The sequence below is a fragment of the Triplophysa dalaica genome, chromosome 9 (genome assembly GCF_015846415.1).
Source record: "Triplophysa dalaica isolate WHDGS20190420 chromosome 9, ASM1584641v1, whole genome shotgun sequence".
Classification (NCBI taxonomy): domain Eukaryota; kingdom Metazoa; phylum Chordata; class Actinopteri; order Cypriniformes; family Nemacheilidae; genus Triplophysa; species Triplophysa dalaica.
This window is the reverse complement of record NC_079550.1, coordinates 24,084,132-24,104,176: the sequence shown is the minus strand read 5'-3', so window position 1 is coordinate 24,104,176 and position 20,045 is coordinate 24,084,132. Positions and strand designations below refer to the sequence as shown.

Below are 20,045 nucleotides of genomic sequence, written 5' to 3'. Positions count from 1 at the left end.
CTCTTAGTTTTCAGAAATTACTATTGATGTAATTGAACTACATTCTGTGTAATTTATACAATAGTGGAATTGATATTCAAATTCAAAGCCTGTTTTAAAAATGCATGCGTTAATGTTTCTTTCTCACATTAATACTTAAGTCAGTTAATGAGAGTACTTAATGTAGTTTTATATTATTTATTTGAATTAATTAAGAGCCGTCTTACCCAACTAAGGTTGATATAGAATATTCAAAGTCATTAGTAATGAGTAACTAAATACTTTTTGGAGAGAGTAATCTGTACTGTAATCAAATGACACTATTGAATATGTCATTAGTAACTAGTAATGGATTACTTTTTCAGAGTAACTCACCCAACACTGGTTCTGACTCATGGTTCATTTATTCATCTCTTGTTTCAAAGAACTGAAGGGTTGTGTGATACAAACAGAAACATTTCCAGGTCTTGTCAAATAATCTCAGAAATACTGTGATCACGTTCTACACTCAAGTCTGTTATTACTCAAACACATGAACACACACGCTGGTGTTTTATCATAATGAAGATTTTCCATCAACTCTCTAGTTTTAATATCGGCCTGTAAATCTCACTCTCACTCAAACCTCATTCACATTCACAGGATGTTTTTGGAGCGCCGTGTGCTCTCAAACTCAAACATATCAGTGAGGTGCTCACAGTTACATGTGTATTCAGGTTTTAAAGTCCCAGTGAAATACAAAAATACAAATCTTATTTTCTTCATGAAATATTTCAGCATTTATTGTAAATACTTTATCAATGTGGGTCGTTCTCTTTTTAAAATTTGTGTGCACTCGTAATCTTCAGTTAAAATCTGAAAAGCACTTCTGTCCTGTAATGACTATTCATCTTAAATGACCTATGTCAGACGGCTTGGGCGGAGCATCCGTTGACTCCTCCCCTTAAACCGTAAGTCTGCTGTCAGTTCTATTTTAAAATGCAACGGCTGTTTTTGTACATCCAATCAAATCGCAGAGAAAGACGAAAAGCATCCCACTATTTTATGATTAGAAATTCCATTTCACTCGGAAATGCGTCATAATACAGAAGTAAAAACTAACGCAACGTGCAGTTCACAGGGACTTAATCGATTAAGGAAATTGACGAGATTTTGGAGATCAAATGTGATATGTTTAGAGTCACTGGTGTGGACAGAAGAGGGCGCTGTGAATCTGTCTGATTCTGTCAATCATCTCTGCGTTGTGTGCTCTGGAATGGGAGATGTGTCTACTAAATAACACAAATGTCCAAGTAATGCTAGAATCAAAGACAGACCAAAACAAAATCAAAATGTGTATCTTATAATAAATCAAGTTATGTAAATATATTATCTCATTTGGCAAACATGCGAAAACATGACGACATCTTAGTCTTGTGTCAGTAGTGCTTCTAACAGGAGTGGTGGAGTAAGCCTCTCTCTCTCTCTCTCCCTCTCTCTGATTTACATTTAGGCATTTGGCAGACGCTTTTATCCAAAGTGTCTTACATTGCTTTATCCTATATATTTTACATAGGTATGTGCAATCCCCTGGGATTGAACCCACAACCTTGTGTTCTTAACGCAATGCTCTTACCACTGAACTACAGGAATGCTCTCTCTTTTGCTCTCTCTCTTGCTCTCTCTTCCTCTCTCTCTCGCTCTCTCCCTCTCTCTCTCTCTCTCTCACTTTCTCCCTCTCTCTCTCCCCCTCTCTCACTTTCTCTCTCTCTCTCTCTGTGTCTCTCTTTCTCGCTCTTGTGCAGCACACAGATGTCTTACATTAACACACACAGTGCACCGGAGCATAACACATTATCGACCTTTGACCTTTACATGCCTGTCGTCTGGGGTAGTGCTGTAGAACTCCAGTCTAAAGACCATTATTTGATGGTCTTAGTCTCGGTCTTTGTTTCAGACTTAGTGGTCTCAGGATTTGATTTCAAGACCAGTCAAGACCACAACTGTGGGAATTACGCTAAATTGCTGATGCATTGTCTGATTTATAACATGAGATTGTAATTAAGTCGAATGAAAACATCCATCAGGTCTCGTGAGCTATACAAGACAAACATCTAAGCAATAACGTTCTCATGTGAGCAATGTGTTTGCATCCAGTTGCATTCTAACCAAAACACAACACAAGGTGATTTTATGAAATACATTTTTAAAGACTTTATTGTTTATTCATTCATTAATAAATATGCAATAAAAACATTATTCATAGTAATCTTCAAAACCCAGAAAAAAAAATATCACACACCATCAACAATAGAAACGCACCAGTGGGCGAGACAGTGCAGTCGAAACCCCGCCCACACAGCAAATCACTAATCAGACGCTTCGCAACAGTCCTTCTGATTGGCTGAATTTCGAGTGTCATACGGACGGTGTTCGTTTGTTGACAAGTTTTAGTTTTTTTCTGTATACAAGCGTGAGAAAATCAGCCAAAGTGAAATTCCGACGGCTGAATATCTCCTCAGAGATTCCGTGTCTCTCTCTCTCTTTTTGTTCTGGATCTCCTCTCTGTATCCTCATGCTGGTGTGTTTCGACAGGCGTCCGTCGCTCGACTCGTGTCAGACTCGACCTGACCTCAGGAACAGGAGGATAGTGAACGTTGAGAAAACCCCGTCAGTGTCTCCAGCTTTTCTTCTTTTCAGCTTTCTTCAGCATCTCTTCTCTCTCCATAAAATCTTCTGTAAAACAAACGCGTGCACAATTAGCGATGGCGTCATTAACTGTGAACGTGATCATTTTAAATGCGAAAAGCTCTTACCTATGCACTCGGGACAGCACTGAGCCTCCCGTCGTATGGGGTTATCGCAGGTCAACAGCGGACACTGTTTCCTTTGACATTTTGTCACTCCGTGCTGCGATGAAGAGAGAGAATCATGTTCATTAGACCAAAAATAGACCTAAACACTTTCAACAAATGAAATGTCCCAAATCACAACTAACAATTGAATTGTTTGTTAAGTTGTTTGTTTGTTTATACTCACATCACACCAGCAGGTGATGCACTTCATCTCCCCCACCAGCGGCACGCTCGGGTGCCAATACTCGCTGTTCTGATAATAGTTTTTGCCAAACTTGCAGTGTCTCGTTCCGTCCGCCTGCATCATTTCATCGTCTTCCAGGAGGGGCGTGTCCTCAGCGGGACACTCCTTACAGCAGTCGGAAGGGTTGCGTCTGATTGGTCGGGAGCAGGTGAGGGCCGGACAGGTCACCTTCTCGCAGTGGACTTCACCCGTGGAGCCCTGAGACAGACACAGTCACGTCAGCTGCTAACACTCATGAAAACAGAAGCACGTGTCGCTTTCAATCATTTCGTCATCAACTCACCTTGCAGGTGCACACCGCACACTTGATGTAACCGAACGGAGGGACGAACGGGTGCCATGTGGTTCCAGGAGCGTGCATCTTCTGATCGCCTTCAAAATAACATCCTGGAATCACGGAGAACGACTTCAGATTAATTCTTCTATTACACACACAATAACAACACAACGTCACAATGTTGTGGGTCTCCCAACACAACCAGAAAACTCACCTTCTGGATTCTCCTCCACTTTCTCTGCTGCAGCTTTCTCTTGAGATTCTTTCTTATCTGAAGAGACAAATCAAACCTAATTATCATGAACGAAAACCAATGAAACGTGTTTTTCCAAATACAGCCCTTAAATTATACAGGCACTGCAATTATTCTTTGAAAATATATCAATAAAACTTAAAATAAGCAAGAGAAATGCTCAGAATTAAGAACTGAAAATGTGAAAAACATCTTTCTCGATGTAGTAAAAATATCCAAGTATCCATACATTTATTTTATTATGCCATTTTTAGAGAACATATCTTTAACTGAATTTTTTGGTATTATTTATAAGGTTTCGTTCTAGTTCGTAGACTCACCGTCACAGACGGGACAGCATTGATCTTCAGGCTGAATCTTATGAGGACATGAGAGGACGGGACAGATCACCGGATCACAGATCACTGTTTTCTTCTGCACGAGAGAAAAAAAGAGTTGACATGTAGAATGAACACACACTGAGATCCAGATGAGACCGACACATCCGTGTGTGTGTGTGTGTGTGTTACCTGGCAAGTGCAGGTGAAGCAGTTGTTGTATTGAGGAGTCCACTGAGAGCCGTGTGCGTGATGTTCTCCCTCAAAGAAACATGCGTGTGGGTCTTTCTTCACCTCTGCCGGGTCGCGGACGAACACGAGGTCATCAAACTCCGCCTCCTCCACGACCTCACCGCGGGAACCGAACTCACAGCTGTTCGGAACATGAATCTGGAGACACGGAGATATCGGTTTAACACGCAGAAGATTTCAAACAACAAAACCAACGAGTCATGATTTCCAGAAGGTTCCACGCAAACTCCTAAGGTACAAAAGCAAAGGTACAAACTCCTCAGAGGTGAAAGTGATTTAGAAAATGAAGTATGGATGTTGAGATTAATAACAGAAGTGTTTGTGTGTGTGCGCTCACCAGTCCTCGTATTTCTCCTCTGGGGTTCATTTTGGTGCTGACTTGAATATAAGCTTTACCCTCATCCAAATGCCTTAATAACTCCAGACTTAAATCCTTCAACACACCCTGAGCCTGAGAGAGAGAGAGAGAGAGAATGTGAGTAAACACCAGCAGAATTTTGCTGGACAGATAAAACAAACTTTCTTTTGTGCAATCTCCTGGTTTACATTAAAAACTTGTGTTGTTTTCATTTCGGTTTCGGTTACTTCATAGCCGTTGAAAAACAGAGTAAAGACACTCACAAATGTCCGCTGGAAGAATGGAATGCAGTATCTCGTGCATTGCAAAAAATGACATTCTTACTAAGCATTTTGGTCTTGTTTTGTAGACTATCCATGGGGTGAGCAAAATAAACTTGAATTTAGTTCAAACATTTTCTCAAGAACTTAATTAAAGTTTATTTTGCTCACCCCATGGACAGATTTTTTGGCTTGTTTTTACTGTAAACTTAATTCTAGCATTATTTTTCATAAAACAAGACTAAATTTCTTGGGTCACTTTTCTTGTCAAGTAATTGTATATTTAGTTGAGAAGTTTTAGATATTTTTACTAAAGAAAAAACAAAAATGTTTAGTAAGCCCGTATTCACACTTGACTTAAGTGTTTTCAAAATGTCCTGAGCACCTTTTTAAAGGCCAGTGCCGGCGTCTTTTTCTAGAGCTCAAGGCGTCTTTTGAGGTTGAAAACGTTTTCTTCTCAGAAGAAGTTAAATGTGAACACGGGCTAAGAATGTCAATTTTTGCAGTGTGTGATGGAGCGATCAATAGTTCCAAATACTGAACTGAAGCCCATTTATTTCAATATCTCCCAAACGCATTTGCTGTACAGTTGGTGACATAACGGCACGTTTATAAATTTTAATGAGTTGTTGGACACTTCTATTCATAGATCTATTGATATTACTCCCCAGACATTTATAGGAGACATTACTCCTATAAATGTAGTCAACGTCAGTGTACACAATGTGCTAATATATTTAGCAAAATGTATGCAAATATAATTGCTGTTGTCTGTCCCGCTAACATCTATTCAAAAACGTTGACCGCACGGAATTGTTTGGAACTATTGAGCGAGAGATCAAAGTGTGTCACAACTCTGCGTTTCAACAGCTCTGGGTTACTTTACCTGTTGACCGTAGAAGCCGGTGAGAAGTCTCTTGTGATTGGTGGCCGCGTCGTCCATCTCACCGATCTCAGCCAATCCGTGCAGGTGGGCGTTTATGGAGGCGTCTTCGCTCCTGCTCAGCCCGTTCACGACGATCTCATAGTGAAGATGACACTGTTCATCCACAAAGATCCACGCGTGTCCCGCGGCGCCGGTCCGAACGGCGGGAGACACGAACTGACCCGCCAGAGGAACCGGAAGTTCTGAAGAGATAAAAACAACATTTATTTAGTTTCCATACAAATGAAGAGTTTTTTCCAAAAAGAGATAACCGCGTTTTTAAATTTGGTTTTGTTGTGTTAGCTAGCTGTATTATTTTGAGTTATTATGGCTAAAATCAAAACAAACCAAATGCGGTTTGATTCATATTCAGTTTGATTTTTGACTATTTAAAAAATGGAGTCTCTTATTTGAAATATACATGGAAAAATATCTCACCATGTCTCCGTGCATCCAGTCCGTTGTACGGCAGCGTGCGTATCTGTCCGCGTAACTCTCCCTCCGGCTGCTCGGCCGTGGCGATGTTAATGAACAGTTCATTCTGCAGGAGCATGTGAATGTGTCGCGCTTCCACGCGGCCGGCGACACCCGCCGCACGCCCGCCGCCCCTCTCACCCGATGAGGAATAATCCCCCGTGATGTCGTACAGGACGCTGCGTTTGCTGCGTCGCCGCGGCTTCATCTCGATCGTCACGCCGACCACGCCGCTGCTCAGACCGGCCACCAGCACCTGATAGTCCAGAGAGCCGTTCTGATGAAGAGTGAAGACGGCCGACCCGACGCCGCCAGTTTTCCCCGGAGACAGAGCAGAACCGCTGGACATGACGCTCTGAAGAGCTGAGAGAGAAAAGAGACTTTAAAGTTTGCCGTGTGTACGGATTAACAGAGCAAACACACAAAGGATGATTTAACACGTAAACCAGACATCGTCTGCAACAACCGTTTATGTGTTGTGTCGGTGGAATAGCATCAAGAACACTGAAAGCCTTCACTAACATCAGAAGTTTATTTTTCCAAATTAGATCATAAAAGTTATGATGTAACCCCTTAAGAGAAGTTCAAACGTGCGTTTGTGTGCCAGAGAGAGTGAAAGCATGAAGAAAAGTAAATCCATGAGACGTTCTAGCATGCGAGAGCTGAAACCATCACTGTCATCAGCGATCGAAACCATGTGCTCACGCAGGGTCAGAGGTCACGAATGATGTCATCCTGCCAGAGCCGAACGGCAGGTAAACGCAGAAAAACAAGAGGAAGTCACACGCACAAAATAGGAAAACTGATCCGGCGAGATTTGAACTTTGACCGCTTGTTTGAGCTCTCCGTCGTGACCTAGATACGTCAGCCAATCGCATTCTGGCTTTACAGGTCCTCCAGGATGACATGAAGATGTAATGGAACACTTCATAAATCCCTGAACGGACGGGCCGCCATGCGTATGACAAAAATACATGAAATCACTCACTGTCACATGATGTCTTGCCAGAAATGAATCCGGAGATCACACGGCGGTTCGGAGCGTCGGTTTCCACGGCGATCTGTAGCTGCCCGCGGGACAACCAGAAGAGTTCCCGACTGTTCAGATCCGCCAAAACTTCAGCAAAGTCTGAATCCTAGAGAGAGAGAGAGAGAGAGAGAGAGAGAGACGTCATATAGATGCCGTTTTAAAGTTTATAAGAGTTGAAGAAATGTCTGGAATCTACAGACTAGACACACAAACAGCATGTGTGTTCCTCAATAAACATTCACAGTGTGTGTTTTTGTGTGTCTCACCTCTGCAGAGATATTTGCCCGTATTTCCCTCAGCAGATGTTGACGGTACAAGAGCTTCACCCTCACTGGAAACTTCACAGATGCTACAAATAAACAAAATAAAATCACTCATTCATTCAATTTTACACCTTTCAATCAAGTGTGTGTGTGTGTTCATGAGTTAAAGTGTACATCAGTGTGTGTGTGTGTGTGTGTGTGTGTGTTTTCTTACATTTCTCCGCACGTGGAATGAGTCCCTGCAGGATGAGGATGAAATGCAGATTGTTCTCCGTGTCGCTGAGCGTAAACATGGCGATGCCGCCCATCCCAGAATGCACCTCTTCAGGCGTGAGGAGGGCACTGAACGTTTCTGTCGGACAAACAGCACAAAATTAACATCTCAACAAAAAGACTAAAGAACAACCGAATGTGAAATAGAACACACACCTGCGAACAGAGCTCGGTGTTTAATGATTTTGCCTTCAAGCTCTTCCTTCCTGTTGTCATCTGTCGACATGAAAAGACGCAGCTGCTCCGCCTCCAGCTGACTCAAATGAAACTTCGGCAGATTCTTCCAAACTCCACAGATCTGCACACGAACAACACACGAACACACACAGTTACACTTCTGAAGACAGCGAGAGATAGAGAGAGAGAGAGAGAGAGAGAGAGAGAGAGAGAGACATGCTCACCATGTCCGAGTCCGTCTGTGGTACTCTCAACTCAAAGGCTGTGTTTCCATCTGTGTCCAGGACTGAGATTAACCTCGGTCTGTTCATCCTTAACAACAAAAACACAATAATTAAAAAAATGAGTGTGGAGACGTGTTTGTGTGTGCAGGGCGGGGGAGTAACCAAATACATGTTCTTTTATCTCAAAATTGAGTTTATTACTCACAAAACTGATTTATTTTCTTAGAATTGTGAGAGATATACACTCATACTGCATCTGTCAGTCCAATGAGAGAAAAAAAAACTGAATTGTTACAAAGTCAGAATTGCATGAAATAAACATACTATACAAATGTCAAGAGATCACGGCATTTTGAGTTTTTCATGCAATTCTGATTTCATAACTTGCAACTGCGAGTTTAAATCTGGCAATTCTGAAAAAACGACATTTTAATTTGATGCTTAGTGATGGAAACAAATTTCAGCACATTGGAAACAATGGAAACAATTCAGCATTCAGAGAAGAGGGTGAAATGATTAAACCGGATGATGTGAAAAGATTTTTTTTATTTTTGTGTGTGAGTGTGTATATGTGTGTGTGTGTGCTGTGTGTTACCTCTGGTACATGATGGAGAAGGTCAGGGTGGTTTTCGTGAGTGTAAAGCGTGCTCGTGCGACACCACTTGAGCTCGGCAGCCAGGAGTTACCCACAGACGTCAATAATGCCACAAAATCTGAAGGGAAAGAAAAAATATCATGCGTGAAAATCTGCATGTGTGTTAGAGAGAGAGAGAGAGAGAGAGAGAGAGATACGTGTCTTACCCATCCTGCTGTCTCTGACGCTGACGTCCTCTGAACTTATGTAAGATCTGTCATTGTAAGATTTGTGCAGGTCGTCCTCTTTCTCATGAAAGAACTCGTACAGAGACTCCACCTCTTTTCCCTCAGAGTCACCTGTAAACACGGAAACCACATCCTTAGGATGACATCACTCCAGAATGTACAATACAGTCAATGTTCAGCAACCTCAGCGAGTCAGAATCTATATTAACAAAAGGTGTGATCTATCGCACGGCCGTACCGCTCGACTGAATTATAGTGAACAAGTGTTTAACACGAGACATGAGTCTGAATTTGAACCCGGACCACCAGGACCACCCGGCTACCCTCCGACATCATCCAAACTCTCCGTCATTCATCATCCGTCCGTCTGCGAGGAACAGCTCTGGCCAAGTGTTTCCATCATTCACACACGCTGTTACCACATTCATAACACTATTTCCATTTGTTCGGCCTCACCAGCTACAGAAAAAACACAATCGCACATCTGTGTGTGTGTTTGTGTGCACGTGTGTTACCTTTAGGACATGATTTACAGCAGTGACCCGGGAGCAGGACGGGATCATCACAGGTCGGTTCGGGACAGTCCTGCTTCATATTCTTGCAGCTCACTTTCCCAAACACTTTACCACGCCGACTCCTCTGCTGCTCAAAGAGAACGAGAGACGCTTAAACACTGACCAGCACACAACTCAACTGTGTGTGTGTGTGTGTGTGTGTGTGATGTCTTACCGGCTCACAGTGACACATAACGCAGTGCATCACTCCAAACGGCTCTCCGAGGTCCGGATGCCACGTGTCCTCCAAAGAATAGAAGCGTCCACCGAACGAACAGCCTGAAATGAACCCAAACATCAGATCAGACAGAATCTCAACGCTTCTGAAGAACAATAACAAGCGCGAATGCGATTTCTCATCAAAACATGTCATCTGCTTTGTTTGAAGAGTGAACGAGATTTGGCATGATTATTACATGAGTGGAATGAGGTCGTGACCACCAGATTCTCTCGATAGTGCCAGACTATTAAACAGTTTATTGTTAAACTAAACATGCTGCGAGACACACGTGTAAACCGTGATGTGACTATGAAGAGAGAAATGCGAAGGAAATGAGAGTCTGACCGCAGCTCACCCCGTTACATCATCAAGATTTCTGGGGTCTGCAATAACACCGTTCTTATGGATTTTTTTGTTTTAAAACTTTTGTTAACTTCAATAATGGTCATGTATCGTTTTATTCAATGAATTGGAGGCACAGGGGCTTTTAAGAATCTCTTTTACAGTCTTTAAAGTCCCAGTGGAATTAAAAATGACAATTCTTATTTTTTCATGAAATGTGGCAACGTTTGTAGTAAACCGCTTAACTATTTGGGTCATTTTCTTTAAATTTATCCGTTTACCCTCATAATCTTCAGTTAAAATCCTAAATTGCACTTCCGCCCTGAAAGAAGTAAATTAGATGGCCTGGGCGGGGCATCCGTTCACTCCTCCCCTTCAACTGTCAGTAAGCTGCAAGCTCCATTTCAAAATCAATGCAACAGCTGTTTATAAACACATTCATAACCGCAAGCCACGCCCACTCATTTTCTCCTTTTATATTTATTTTCACTCGGAAATGTGTAAAGTAAACTTCCGGTTTACGGGGACTTTGAGTATTTACTGTTAATTTAGTGAACCCAGAAACTCAAACACTGACCTGAAGAACAAAAGTTTGTTGTTGTCTTACATCACTTTTAAGTAGAATCAAACTTAAGTCACTTCAACTTAACTGCTTTAAATCTTAAACTTGTCATGTTTTGCCTTAACTTCTATAAGTAAGAAAACTGCTTAAGTTATATGCTAAATAAAAATAATGTCTTGTTGATCACAGATGCTTCTCTAAAAGACATGATCAGATTGTTATTATTTTCAGTATTCTTACCGGACACTCCTTTGGAGATCATGGGGTCCCTCTCAGGTTGGATGGGTAACGCTGGTGTCTTCAGTCTCGAGCTCTGGACCGACATCAAAACGCAGCTCAGAATCCACAACGCTCGCGTCGCCTCCATCCTAACGCCCCTGTTCTGCCACCAGATATCTCGACGCTAATCTCAAAATTAAACGATTGTAACCCTTGTTGTTTTGTTTATCAGTCAGTTAATATGAGATCTAAGCGCATGTGGTGCTCCTCTGTTTGGATCTCAGTCTTGTATATAACGCGTAACAGAGCGCGTACTGCTCGTGTGTCCCGTTGCGCGAGCTGCTCCCGGTTTTATACGGTGCGCGTGAAGGGGCGGAGCGAGCCCCGAACACCCCAAAACTCTTCACCTGCGAATATCAAACCTTTAATACACATCCACAAACACATAAGAGGCACGTGAATGACTTTAGACACATGAACACTTTCTGTCTGTCTGGCATCTTTGTGCCTCGTTTAACTTCAACTTCCTCTTACAACCCAAAGAATTATAATAAACTATTAAACGAGCAAACTCTTGTGCTGTTTATACAGTGTATTGTTGTTTGTGTGGGTTATTTTTCTTATAAACATTTTCTTTAAAGTAACAGGTGAGATTGAACTCCTTTTCCTTTTAAATTCAGATTTAGGGGTTCATGAGACATATTTTAGGTTAGATAACGTTCTACACACCACTGCTTTAGAAAACTCTATTAAACACAATTGAACTTTGTTAAGCTTTCCATTTTCCCCACAGATTTGTTCTTGATTTTGATTTGACACAACTATTTTAAATATTCATTCTTTATTTTTGTGAGTGTATATCTTTTCAAGAGTGTCCTTTTGTCTATCTTGCTGTAGTTTCACAGAATGTTGGATCTATAGGAGCTGTTAGGGTTGTACCTTGCAGCTACATGATTCACATTTTAATGAACATCCCTCGGCCCCCCGGCAGAATCAAAGGCCGTGTGTCTCACTGAGAAGAATAAAGTTCTTTCTTTCAGGAGAACAATGCAGGTTCACCGAGGAACCAGAAGCAGTCATACTGTATTTCTTCTCAAGTGTATCTGCAGAAAACATTCAACAACAAAATGTAAAGAAGCTTCTCTCTGGTGTTGATGATTAAAGATGATCATAGGAAACTTGTGTGTGTTCTTAAGTGGCATGCTTGATGTCAAACATTTAAAAAGAGAATAAAAGATCCAAGTGTGACTTTATTCTTGAGAAGTGCACAAAAGATCAAAACTCGTTGTTTTTATTATGTTATGAAATAATACTTTAAACAAGTTGGAAGAAATGAAACAGTCATAGTAGTAGCTTGGAAAGATAATGGCCAAAATGCAACTTTCACCCCATTATACTGCAATAATAATAATAATAATAGTTTGTATTGTTAGGCAGTTTGTGGTTTGTTAAAGTCCCCTCATTCTCTCTCTTTCTATGTGTGTGTATGTGGTGATGGGGCCATTTCCCCTCCACGGGCTTTGAAAGGCTCTGAATAATGGAGAATAATGGAATAATAAAATAACAAACTAATAAAGTGGCCGAGAACGTCATATATCAATCGATCCGGAAGCCTCGCGGGGGCCCCGGGGTCCCTCCCCCGCCATGCACATGTTAAACACGACTATAGAGTCACAGCAGCGCACATTACATGAGAAAGGAGACGCGCAATAAACGCCAGCAGGGGGAGAGAGAGCCGTGAAAGACAAACACGCTTGTTCTCTTTTCTCTTCTGCATGCACTTAGATTGGAGATGAACAGAGCTACACGAACCCAAAGCTGCTCGTGTGTGTGTGTGGGGGGGGGGGGGTCTTTGTCCTCACGAGGTTTTATTAATGCAGGATGTGCGCGCGCGCGCGGTGTGTGTGGTCGATTTAAAAGATTTCTGAAACCCATTCCATTTGTTGTTTTAATTGTATTTTATCTGTTTAAATGTGCTATAAATTATCCTTATTTTGTGTTTATATGTACGTACACAATAAACTCTTGTTAAATGATAACAATCGACATTCTTCTATAATTTTCCCCTGACTTGCACATCGAAACTCAGCTCAACGTGCTTCACCAAATCAAATAAATCAAACCTTGACATTTGAAAGTGATAACACATCATTTGAAATACATAATAATTAATTTAATATGGCAATAATTGCCTACAGGTGTGATTAAATGTCGGTGGCGTTCGGTGAATGGCGGTCTAATGGACGCGTTGAATGGGAGTTTCTCGCGCTCGGAGGTGCTGCTCTCGTTATAGTCTCATTATGTTCTCTTAACAGACATGTGAGACAGAACTAAACATCACAATATACACAGCAAATGGCCTGCGTGTGTATTAGCGTTTCCGAAATGACTTCACAGGTACACACGAGTTCATGTGTGTGTGCGTAAGGTGCTTCACACCTGCGCGCGCGCATCCGCTGAGAATGGAGATCGATCATGAATCGATCATGAGCTGTTTGTATTCATCATGAGGTGATAACAGAAGATATCATGAAGACATTCACGAAGAAAAGCGACAGGAACCTGCAATGACAACACAAGGGTGTGTGTATGTGTGGTGTGTTTCTGCTCAATTCACAGATAAAAGATTTCATTTAATACAACCATCAGGGACACAATGCCTTCACCGCGGTATACCGCCACACCAATATACCCTCGCACAGATGATTTCCCAATGGTATCATTTGAAGTCATTTGGGGAAAATAATTTGACAATGATGTTTGACTGCACTTTACTGTAATACAGCTGTGGTTACTTTTAGGGATGCCATGCATATAATCAACAAAGTTTGACATTATAAACAAAATATAGCATTATTTGGTAAACCCTGTGGTTATGTTTTCTGATCTTAAATGTGTTTTGCAAATAAATGTTGATTGATGGATCAGAATTCCAAATAAGGACATATACATTCCATTTAGTTTTTACCTAAAAGTTTTTCAATGACTAAGATCCAGAAGGTTTCCAGTTGCTGCACTTGTGACCATATCACCTTCAGTAAAACACGCAGAAAACCTTCTGTCATCTGAAGGCACATGGGAGCCAGAAGACAAGTCATGTTTGAGTTCTGATAACACACAGCATCTCTGATTCATGTTTGAAAACTGTGGAGAAACAGTAAACACACAAACATACAAACACACAAACACAGACATCATCCACACACTTTATTTTCATTTCAACATTTGGAAAATCTTGGAGGCCACAGCGATAAAGTCCAAAATCAGTCAAGCTCTGAACAGAGAGTCTTTTGCACGATTTCTCAGGAACTGACTCACGTGTCGTTTTCAGAGGATGCATCGTGATAATGGAATAATAATGAGAAACTTGTGAAGTTAGGAGAGAGCGTTACACATTTAATATGTAAATGATGCTGCTTCACACGTGTGTGAGGAAACCGAGCGCTGCTTTATCAGACCCAGGTGCAAATTGAAGGCCTCGCGGTTTTGCTATCTCTTCTCTGTGAGACACAACAGATGATATAGTATTGATTCAAGAAATCACACGAGTGATCTTTCACAGACTTGACTCAAGACAGACTTTCACCAGCTCCATTCTGCCCGGTCATCATCTCACACGCATTTCAGAAGAGATCTCAAGAAAGTCAGAGATTTCCAACAGTTCTCATCAGTTCAACAGTGCTGCAACAGTGCTCGTGTCGACCTCTTTCTCAAAGTAACAAACACTGAAAATGAAGAGTCAAATGACTTCCATGCCTGTTTTCATTCACTTTATTAAAGACAGAGGCGTTGCTACATCAGTAAACCGTACGAGAGAGGCCTTGAGGAAAGAGTCAGGAATCTGACAAACTTCAGGAGAGTTTGAGAAGAGACGTCTATGATGTGTTAAACTGAGCTCAGATTTGTCTCGTCTGCAATCAAACGTCAATATTAGTGAAGATGTCAATATCAACTCATTTCTCATCACATTTACTGATTATTTCACCTCTAAAATCTACAAAAAAACTAATTTGTGTTTACACAACACGAAAAATGACATTCATACTAGGCATCTTTGTCTTGTTTTTAGTAAAAATATTAAATTCACAATTACTTAAAAAAGTGCAAAAGATATTAAGTGTTGTTTTATGAAAAATATTATAAGAATGAAGTAAGTCAATGGTAAAAACAAGCAAAAACATTGTCAATGGGGTGAGAAAAATAAACTTGAATTTAGTTTGACCTTTTCGATTTTTCTTTCGCTTGTTTTTACCATAAACTTACTTCATTCTTATATTTTTCTCCTTAAAAAGAGACTAAACATCTTAGGTCACTTTATCCGTCATGCAAGGGCAACTTGATTTAAGAATATTTTGATATTTGTGCCTCAAAACAAGACAAAAACACTTTGCAAGAATGTCATTTTTTGCAAGCGATGAAAGTTTGTTGAGTACAAGTTTATTCACTAAAGAACATCAGCCTTAACACAGATGGGTTTGAATGATGAAGCTTTGTTTAATGTGATGTTATAGTGTGACAATGTGATTATACTGGTGTTTATTTTTTATAGTGGGCACATTTGAGGTAATTCCTCTATATTACTTTGTTTAACATATTATTAATACGTACCTATGATGAGTCTGATGCTATGTTGTGATTATTCCAATTCATTTTCCTTTCTTGATAGATTTCGAAGGTATTTCTGTAGGAGGTGATGTTAATTATATATGAAGTCATTGATTGTGATTGCTAATGATTTGTCGTTGTGATTGGTCATGTGTCTCTTTTATAAGTGAGCCAATGTCTGATAGAGTTTGTATATCTGGAGAAGGTCATTGACCGATATTCTATTTAAATACATTTTTAGTCTCTTTTTTTACATTGCTGGTTTTGATCCAGTACTGTTTTAAATAACATTTATTTTCAAGACATAAATAAATATTACTCATACAGACAGTGTGAAAGACAGTCAGTGATAAATATAAATCATCCTGTACAATGTTGCAAAGCATTACTTTAGAGCAAGATTGACATTTTTACATTTGGCAGACGCTTTTACAACAAAAGCAACTCAGTGCATTCAAGCTCCAGACGTGAAGAAGAAACATTAAACACCTCAGATGTGTTTGTGACCGTCTCTAATCTCTTTTTGGTCTTGGTGTGACCTGAGAAGTGGAATGCTTTAGCTCATAAATAAAGCGCTCGGTTACACATTAAATGTACTTTCTGGTTCCAAAGAATTTGTCTTTGACCCTCTTGTTTGTTCTTCTGAACATCTATCAAAGTCTACTGAGCCGTTTCACCCCCAGACATCTCCACCGGCTCCGACAGCGAGCCAAGAGTTGAGCTGGAGCAGAAACTAGATATGAGACCAGAATCTGAGTCTGAGCCACCTGACGAAGTCTCAAACTTCTCTATCACCGCCTTCACCGACCCAAACGCCACGTCCCTCCTCCAGCGCCCCGTTCCCGCCCCTCCTGGACCCCGATAGGCAGAGTTATGACCGAGAAAGACGTGATTGGGTGGAGGCAGGCCGGGGCGGAGCTTCAGCTTTCCCTGACCCAGCTGAAGAGCAGGACGGAGGGGAACGGTGAAGTGGGAGGGGATGGCAGCCAGAAACTCTTGAGTGACAGAATTGTGGAAAGTTAAAGAAGCCCCGCCTACATTCAGAAACACGCCAACTGTCTTCAGCTGAGGAGGCACAGAGGGGAGGAGCTCACGGCGTCCATCAAACACAGCATGACACGAGGAGCCACGCCTCTCCAGCCACCAGCCACGACCATCAGATGATGAGATCACACCTGAGAACACAGACACACAAAGAATATGAAGGTCATTCATATTACATCATTTGAATTTAATAGATCGAAATGTTGACGTACACCTGTATAACATGACAGACAGAGCAGGAGATATCTGACCTATCCTGTAGAGGGTGCTGTTGCAGACGTCCACCTCCCAGTAGTACTGTCCTCTGGAGATAGACACCCCTCCACACACCTGAGGGAGCGGACACGACTCACGAGCGCTGCGGTCACCGGCTGAAAGTGTGCCACCCGTAAAGGTCAAAGTGAGAGAGGAGTTTGAGAGGTCAAGGGTCGGGTCAGAGCCATCGAGAGTGAACACTAGACCTGGACAGATGCACACACGCAAGCACACACACACACACACACCTCCAAAGTTAGGAGAGACTTCACACTTTTTATTTTAGAAACAAAGTAACTGAACACTGAAACACATCAATTTCCTTTTGATTCAACAAGGTATGATATGATAAAAGGCAAAAACGGTTTAACACAAATTTGATTGTTTTACCAGGAAAATATCTCAATGCCGTAACCATTTAAACTTAATCAATTAGACATTAGACAATCATTAGACATGAATGAAGTATATTATAATTAAATAAAATACACGTAAAAAAAATGTTATATGGAAAACTATATCTGTATCGGTAATAAGAATCAAAAAATGTAATATTAAGCTCAAGAATATGAAGCTTTTTAACTAGAAACATTTTACTGGCAGATGTGTCTCGACAGAAAAACAAACTTTAATTGAAATAAAGTTGTGTGTTGTCAAACAATCTTTTAAAAATGTTTCAGAGTATGAGAATATCAGTCATGGCAACTTATTTTTCCAATATTTCTTCATTTTTATTTGACATAAATATTCTGTCAATGATTTTTTTTTGGTCATTTTTGGATAATTCAAGAACATCGTATTCTTTTATCAAAATATTTTCATTTTAATCTTTTAAAATGACGATATATCGTGCCATTCTTATGCTCTCAGTGTCTCTCTGAATTACGGTTAAATGCTGCCACATCCGAGAGGCAGAGGGCGCTCTTGCGCAGAAACAGCCAATATGGGAAACACAAGAAGAGCGATCAGTTCATGGAAATGCCAATGGTCATATTCTACCGCTGTTCTTCATACCTTTTCAGGTTTTCCATGATAATAAAGTATATTTATAGTGATGATGTTTAACGTGTGTTTATTTTACAGATGCACCTTATAAACGACTCAATCTCATCACGTTTTTAGATTATATATATCAACCAGCCCGAGCAAAAAAAACTATAAAATACATAAATGATTCATTGCTGTGTTTAAAATTGGCATTGTATTAATATTAATAACTGATAAAATTCTTTCTTGTTTTTCAGTCATTTAGATATGTTGGAATTGTTCCCTGATACATTGTATTTTGCATTTCTTGTAAATTTTTCACAAAAAAGCAATTTCAGCTCTTAACAGATAACATGAATAATAAATTAATATTTTAAAAGACTTGACAGAATTTTTTCCTTTACCAAGTCTGTCCAACAGAGCACATTCTGTAGAGAAAACAGTTTCCCATAATGCAACGGGCTTCACTTGAAAATGATGTATATGTGTGAGATTATAAATGTGTACCTTCCATCGAATTAAAAGTGAAACATAATGATTTCCTGTAGAGTTTCTCTCATCAGATGAAGCAGCTAAAGAAGGTCTCTGGGTTATTTGAGAATAACAGACAGGTGTGATGTACCTGATCCCTAAAAGACAGCGGCCCACGGGAAAGGGACTCATGGCATACTGTTCACATACTGTTAGCAGTACATTCTCTGCAGTATGCAGTACACATGTAAAGGCTTGAAACCCTTGAAGGTGGTCCTACCTGAAACAGATTGCTCCATTTCCTCCTCAGAAAGATCGACACTGCCATCTACAGGTCAGAGCGAGAGAGAGAGAGAGAGAGAGAGAGAGAGACAGAGAGACAGAGAGAGAGAGAGAGTGAGACAGAGAGAGACAGAGACAGAGATATTTACTATGAAATATTTCAAATTTTGTATTTTTTAGCTCATTATAATGGAGTACCATAAGAAAGATTTATTTACAGGTACCGGTGTTATGAGACACAATATGAAAGGGCAAAACAATGATGGAACTGGAAAACAGTAATATACTGAAAAATTCCCTGTAAAATTATAGGATATAAGGATATATATAACATTTAAATATACATTATATTTAATATATATATATATATATATATATATATATATATACTTGTCTTTTTTTCTAATTAAAGTTTTTAACTGTATTTCAAAAATAAACTGTAAAAAAAGAAATCTTGTTTAAAAAAATAGAAATTTTCCGGCAACTGGACTGTGTAAAGAAGAGCTTTCCCTGTAAAAAACAATCCCCCGGTGTTTTATTGAAAATGTAGTCTTTTTTTGTTTTACAGATTTGGAACGTATTTCAAAAAATACATTAAAATCAGTTTCTGTTTTTTTATTATATTTTATGTGGAAAATCAATTTTTTTTTTTGTAATTACAGGTTCTTTTATAGTGTTGATTAAAAATACACATTACATAAAAATATTTGTCAATTATATAATTAATTTGTTTATCTATGTTAATTGTTAAGGCAAGTTACCGATGAATGTCTCCACCTTCACTTCAGGGTCACAGGTCACCGTGGGGTCAAAGGGCAGACAGGTCACAGCAGACGACCATTCAAAGCAGGGTAGCTCGACGCCGTGACGACAGTTTGGACAGAGAACGGCACAGATTGAACGAGAGGCGGAGGACACGCCCTTAACTCCACCCTTGAATCGGTCCAGCCGCGCACCTCCGGTCAGACAGCGGCCACACAGCGTGTGAGAACATGGCAGCATCAGAGGAACATCGAAACCATGACGACACAGCGGACAGATGGAGGACGAGGAGCACGTCTCATCTTCTGTGTTTTTAGCCTCAGGGAGACTGGACACATGACGGCCGTGTGTCATAGTTCACTGTACACTGAACATACACAAACACTTAAGAATTCATGTCTTGCTAATATTTTGGCATGTAGTTTTTAAACACACACAAACACACACAGACACACACACACACACAAGGACTCAAGCACAATGACTAACCCTCCACATCCATAAAGCTTCTTTAAAACATCTATCCGACGACACCGGTGGCCATTAGATCCTGCTGCAGCGCACTCTGAGATCCCACAATCCCCTCGCTGGATAAACAGAGACGACACGGACCTCCTTTCCTGAGGTCCTTCTGCTGGCGCTCATTAAATAAAAGACTGTAGAGCACAAGAACACAGAAACATACGAGACAGACAGAGAGAATGAGACGCGTTCTTCAGTAGCAACTCCAATGCTTGTGGTTGCTATGGTAACAACAGCCCTGCACCCCATATACAGACA

The 20,045-nt window shown here is 40.5% G+C and overlaps 2 protein-coding genes across 2 annotated transcripts; both read right to left on the bottom strand.

Annotated features, from left to right (window-relative positions):
* Positions 1-2,257: 2,257 nt before the first annotated feature.
* LOC130428786 (chordin-like) lies at positions 2,258-11,377 on the bottom strand. Its single transcript, XM_056757031.1, has 20 exons — positions 10,881-11,377; positions 9,692-9,795; positions 9,478-9,604; positions 8,942-9,073; positions 8,736-8,853; positions 8,141-8,228; positions 7,896-8,037; positions 7,681-7,818; positions 7,470-7,552; positions 7,162-7,309; positions 6,138-6,536; positions 5,661-5,902; positions 4,494-4,607; positions 4,097-4,294; positions 3,908-4,001; positions 3,549-3,605; positions 3,341-3,444; positions 2,998-3,255; positions 2,775-2,868; positions 2,258-2,694 (listed from the first exon to the last, which is right to left on the bottom strand). Exons 1-20 carry the CDS (start codon positions 11,005-11,007, stop codon positions 2,630-2,632), a joined length of 2,832 nt encoding a protein of 943 aa, XP_056613009.1. The 5' UTR covers positions 11,008-11,377; the 3' UTR covers positions 2,258-2,629.
* A 4,425-nt stretch (positions 11,378-15,802) lies between these two features.
* On the bottom strand, positions 15,803-20,027 carry LOC130428797 (ret finger protein-like 4A). Its single transcript, XM_056757046.1, has 5 exons — positions 19,755-20,027; positions 19,265-19,632; positions 18,502-18,549; positions 16,760-16,969; positions 15,803-16,639 (listed from the first exon to the last, which is right to left on the bottom strand). Exons 2-5 carry the CDS (start codon positions 19,617-19,619, stop codon positions 16,125-16,127), a joined length of 1,128 nt encoding a protein of 375 aa, XP_056613024.1. The 5' UTR covers positions 19,620-19,632; positions 19,755-20,027; the 3' UTR covers positions 15,803-16,124.
* Between the last annotated feature and the right edge of the window lie 18 nt (positions 20,028-20,045).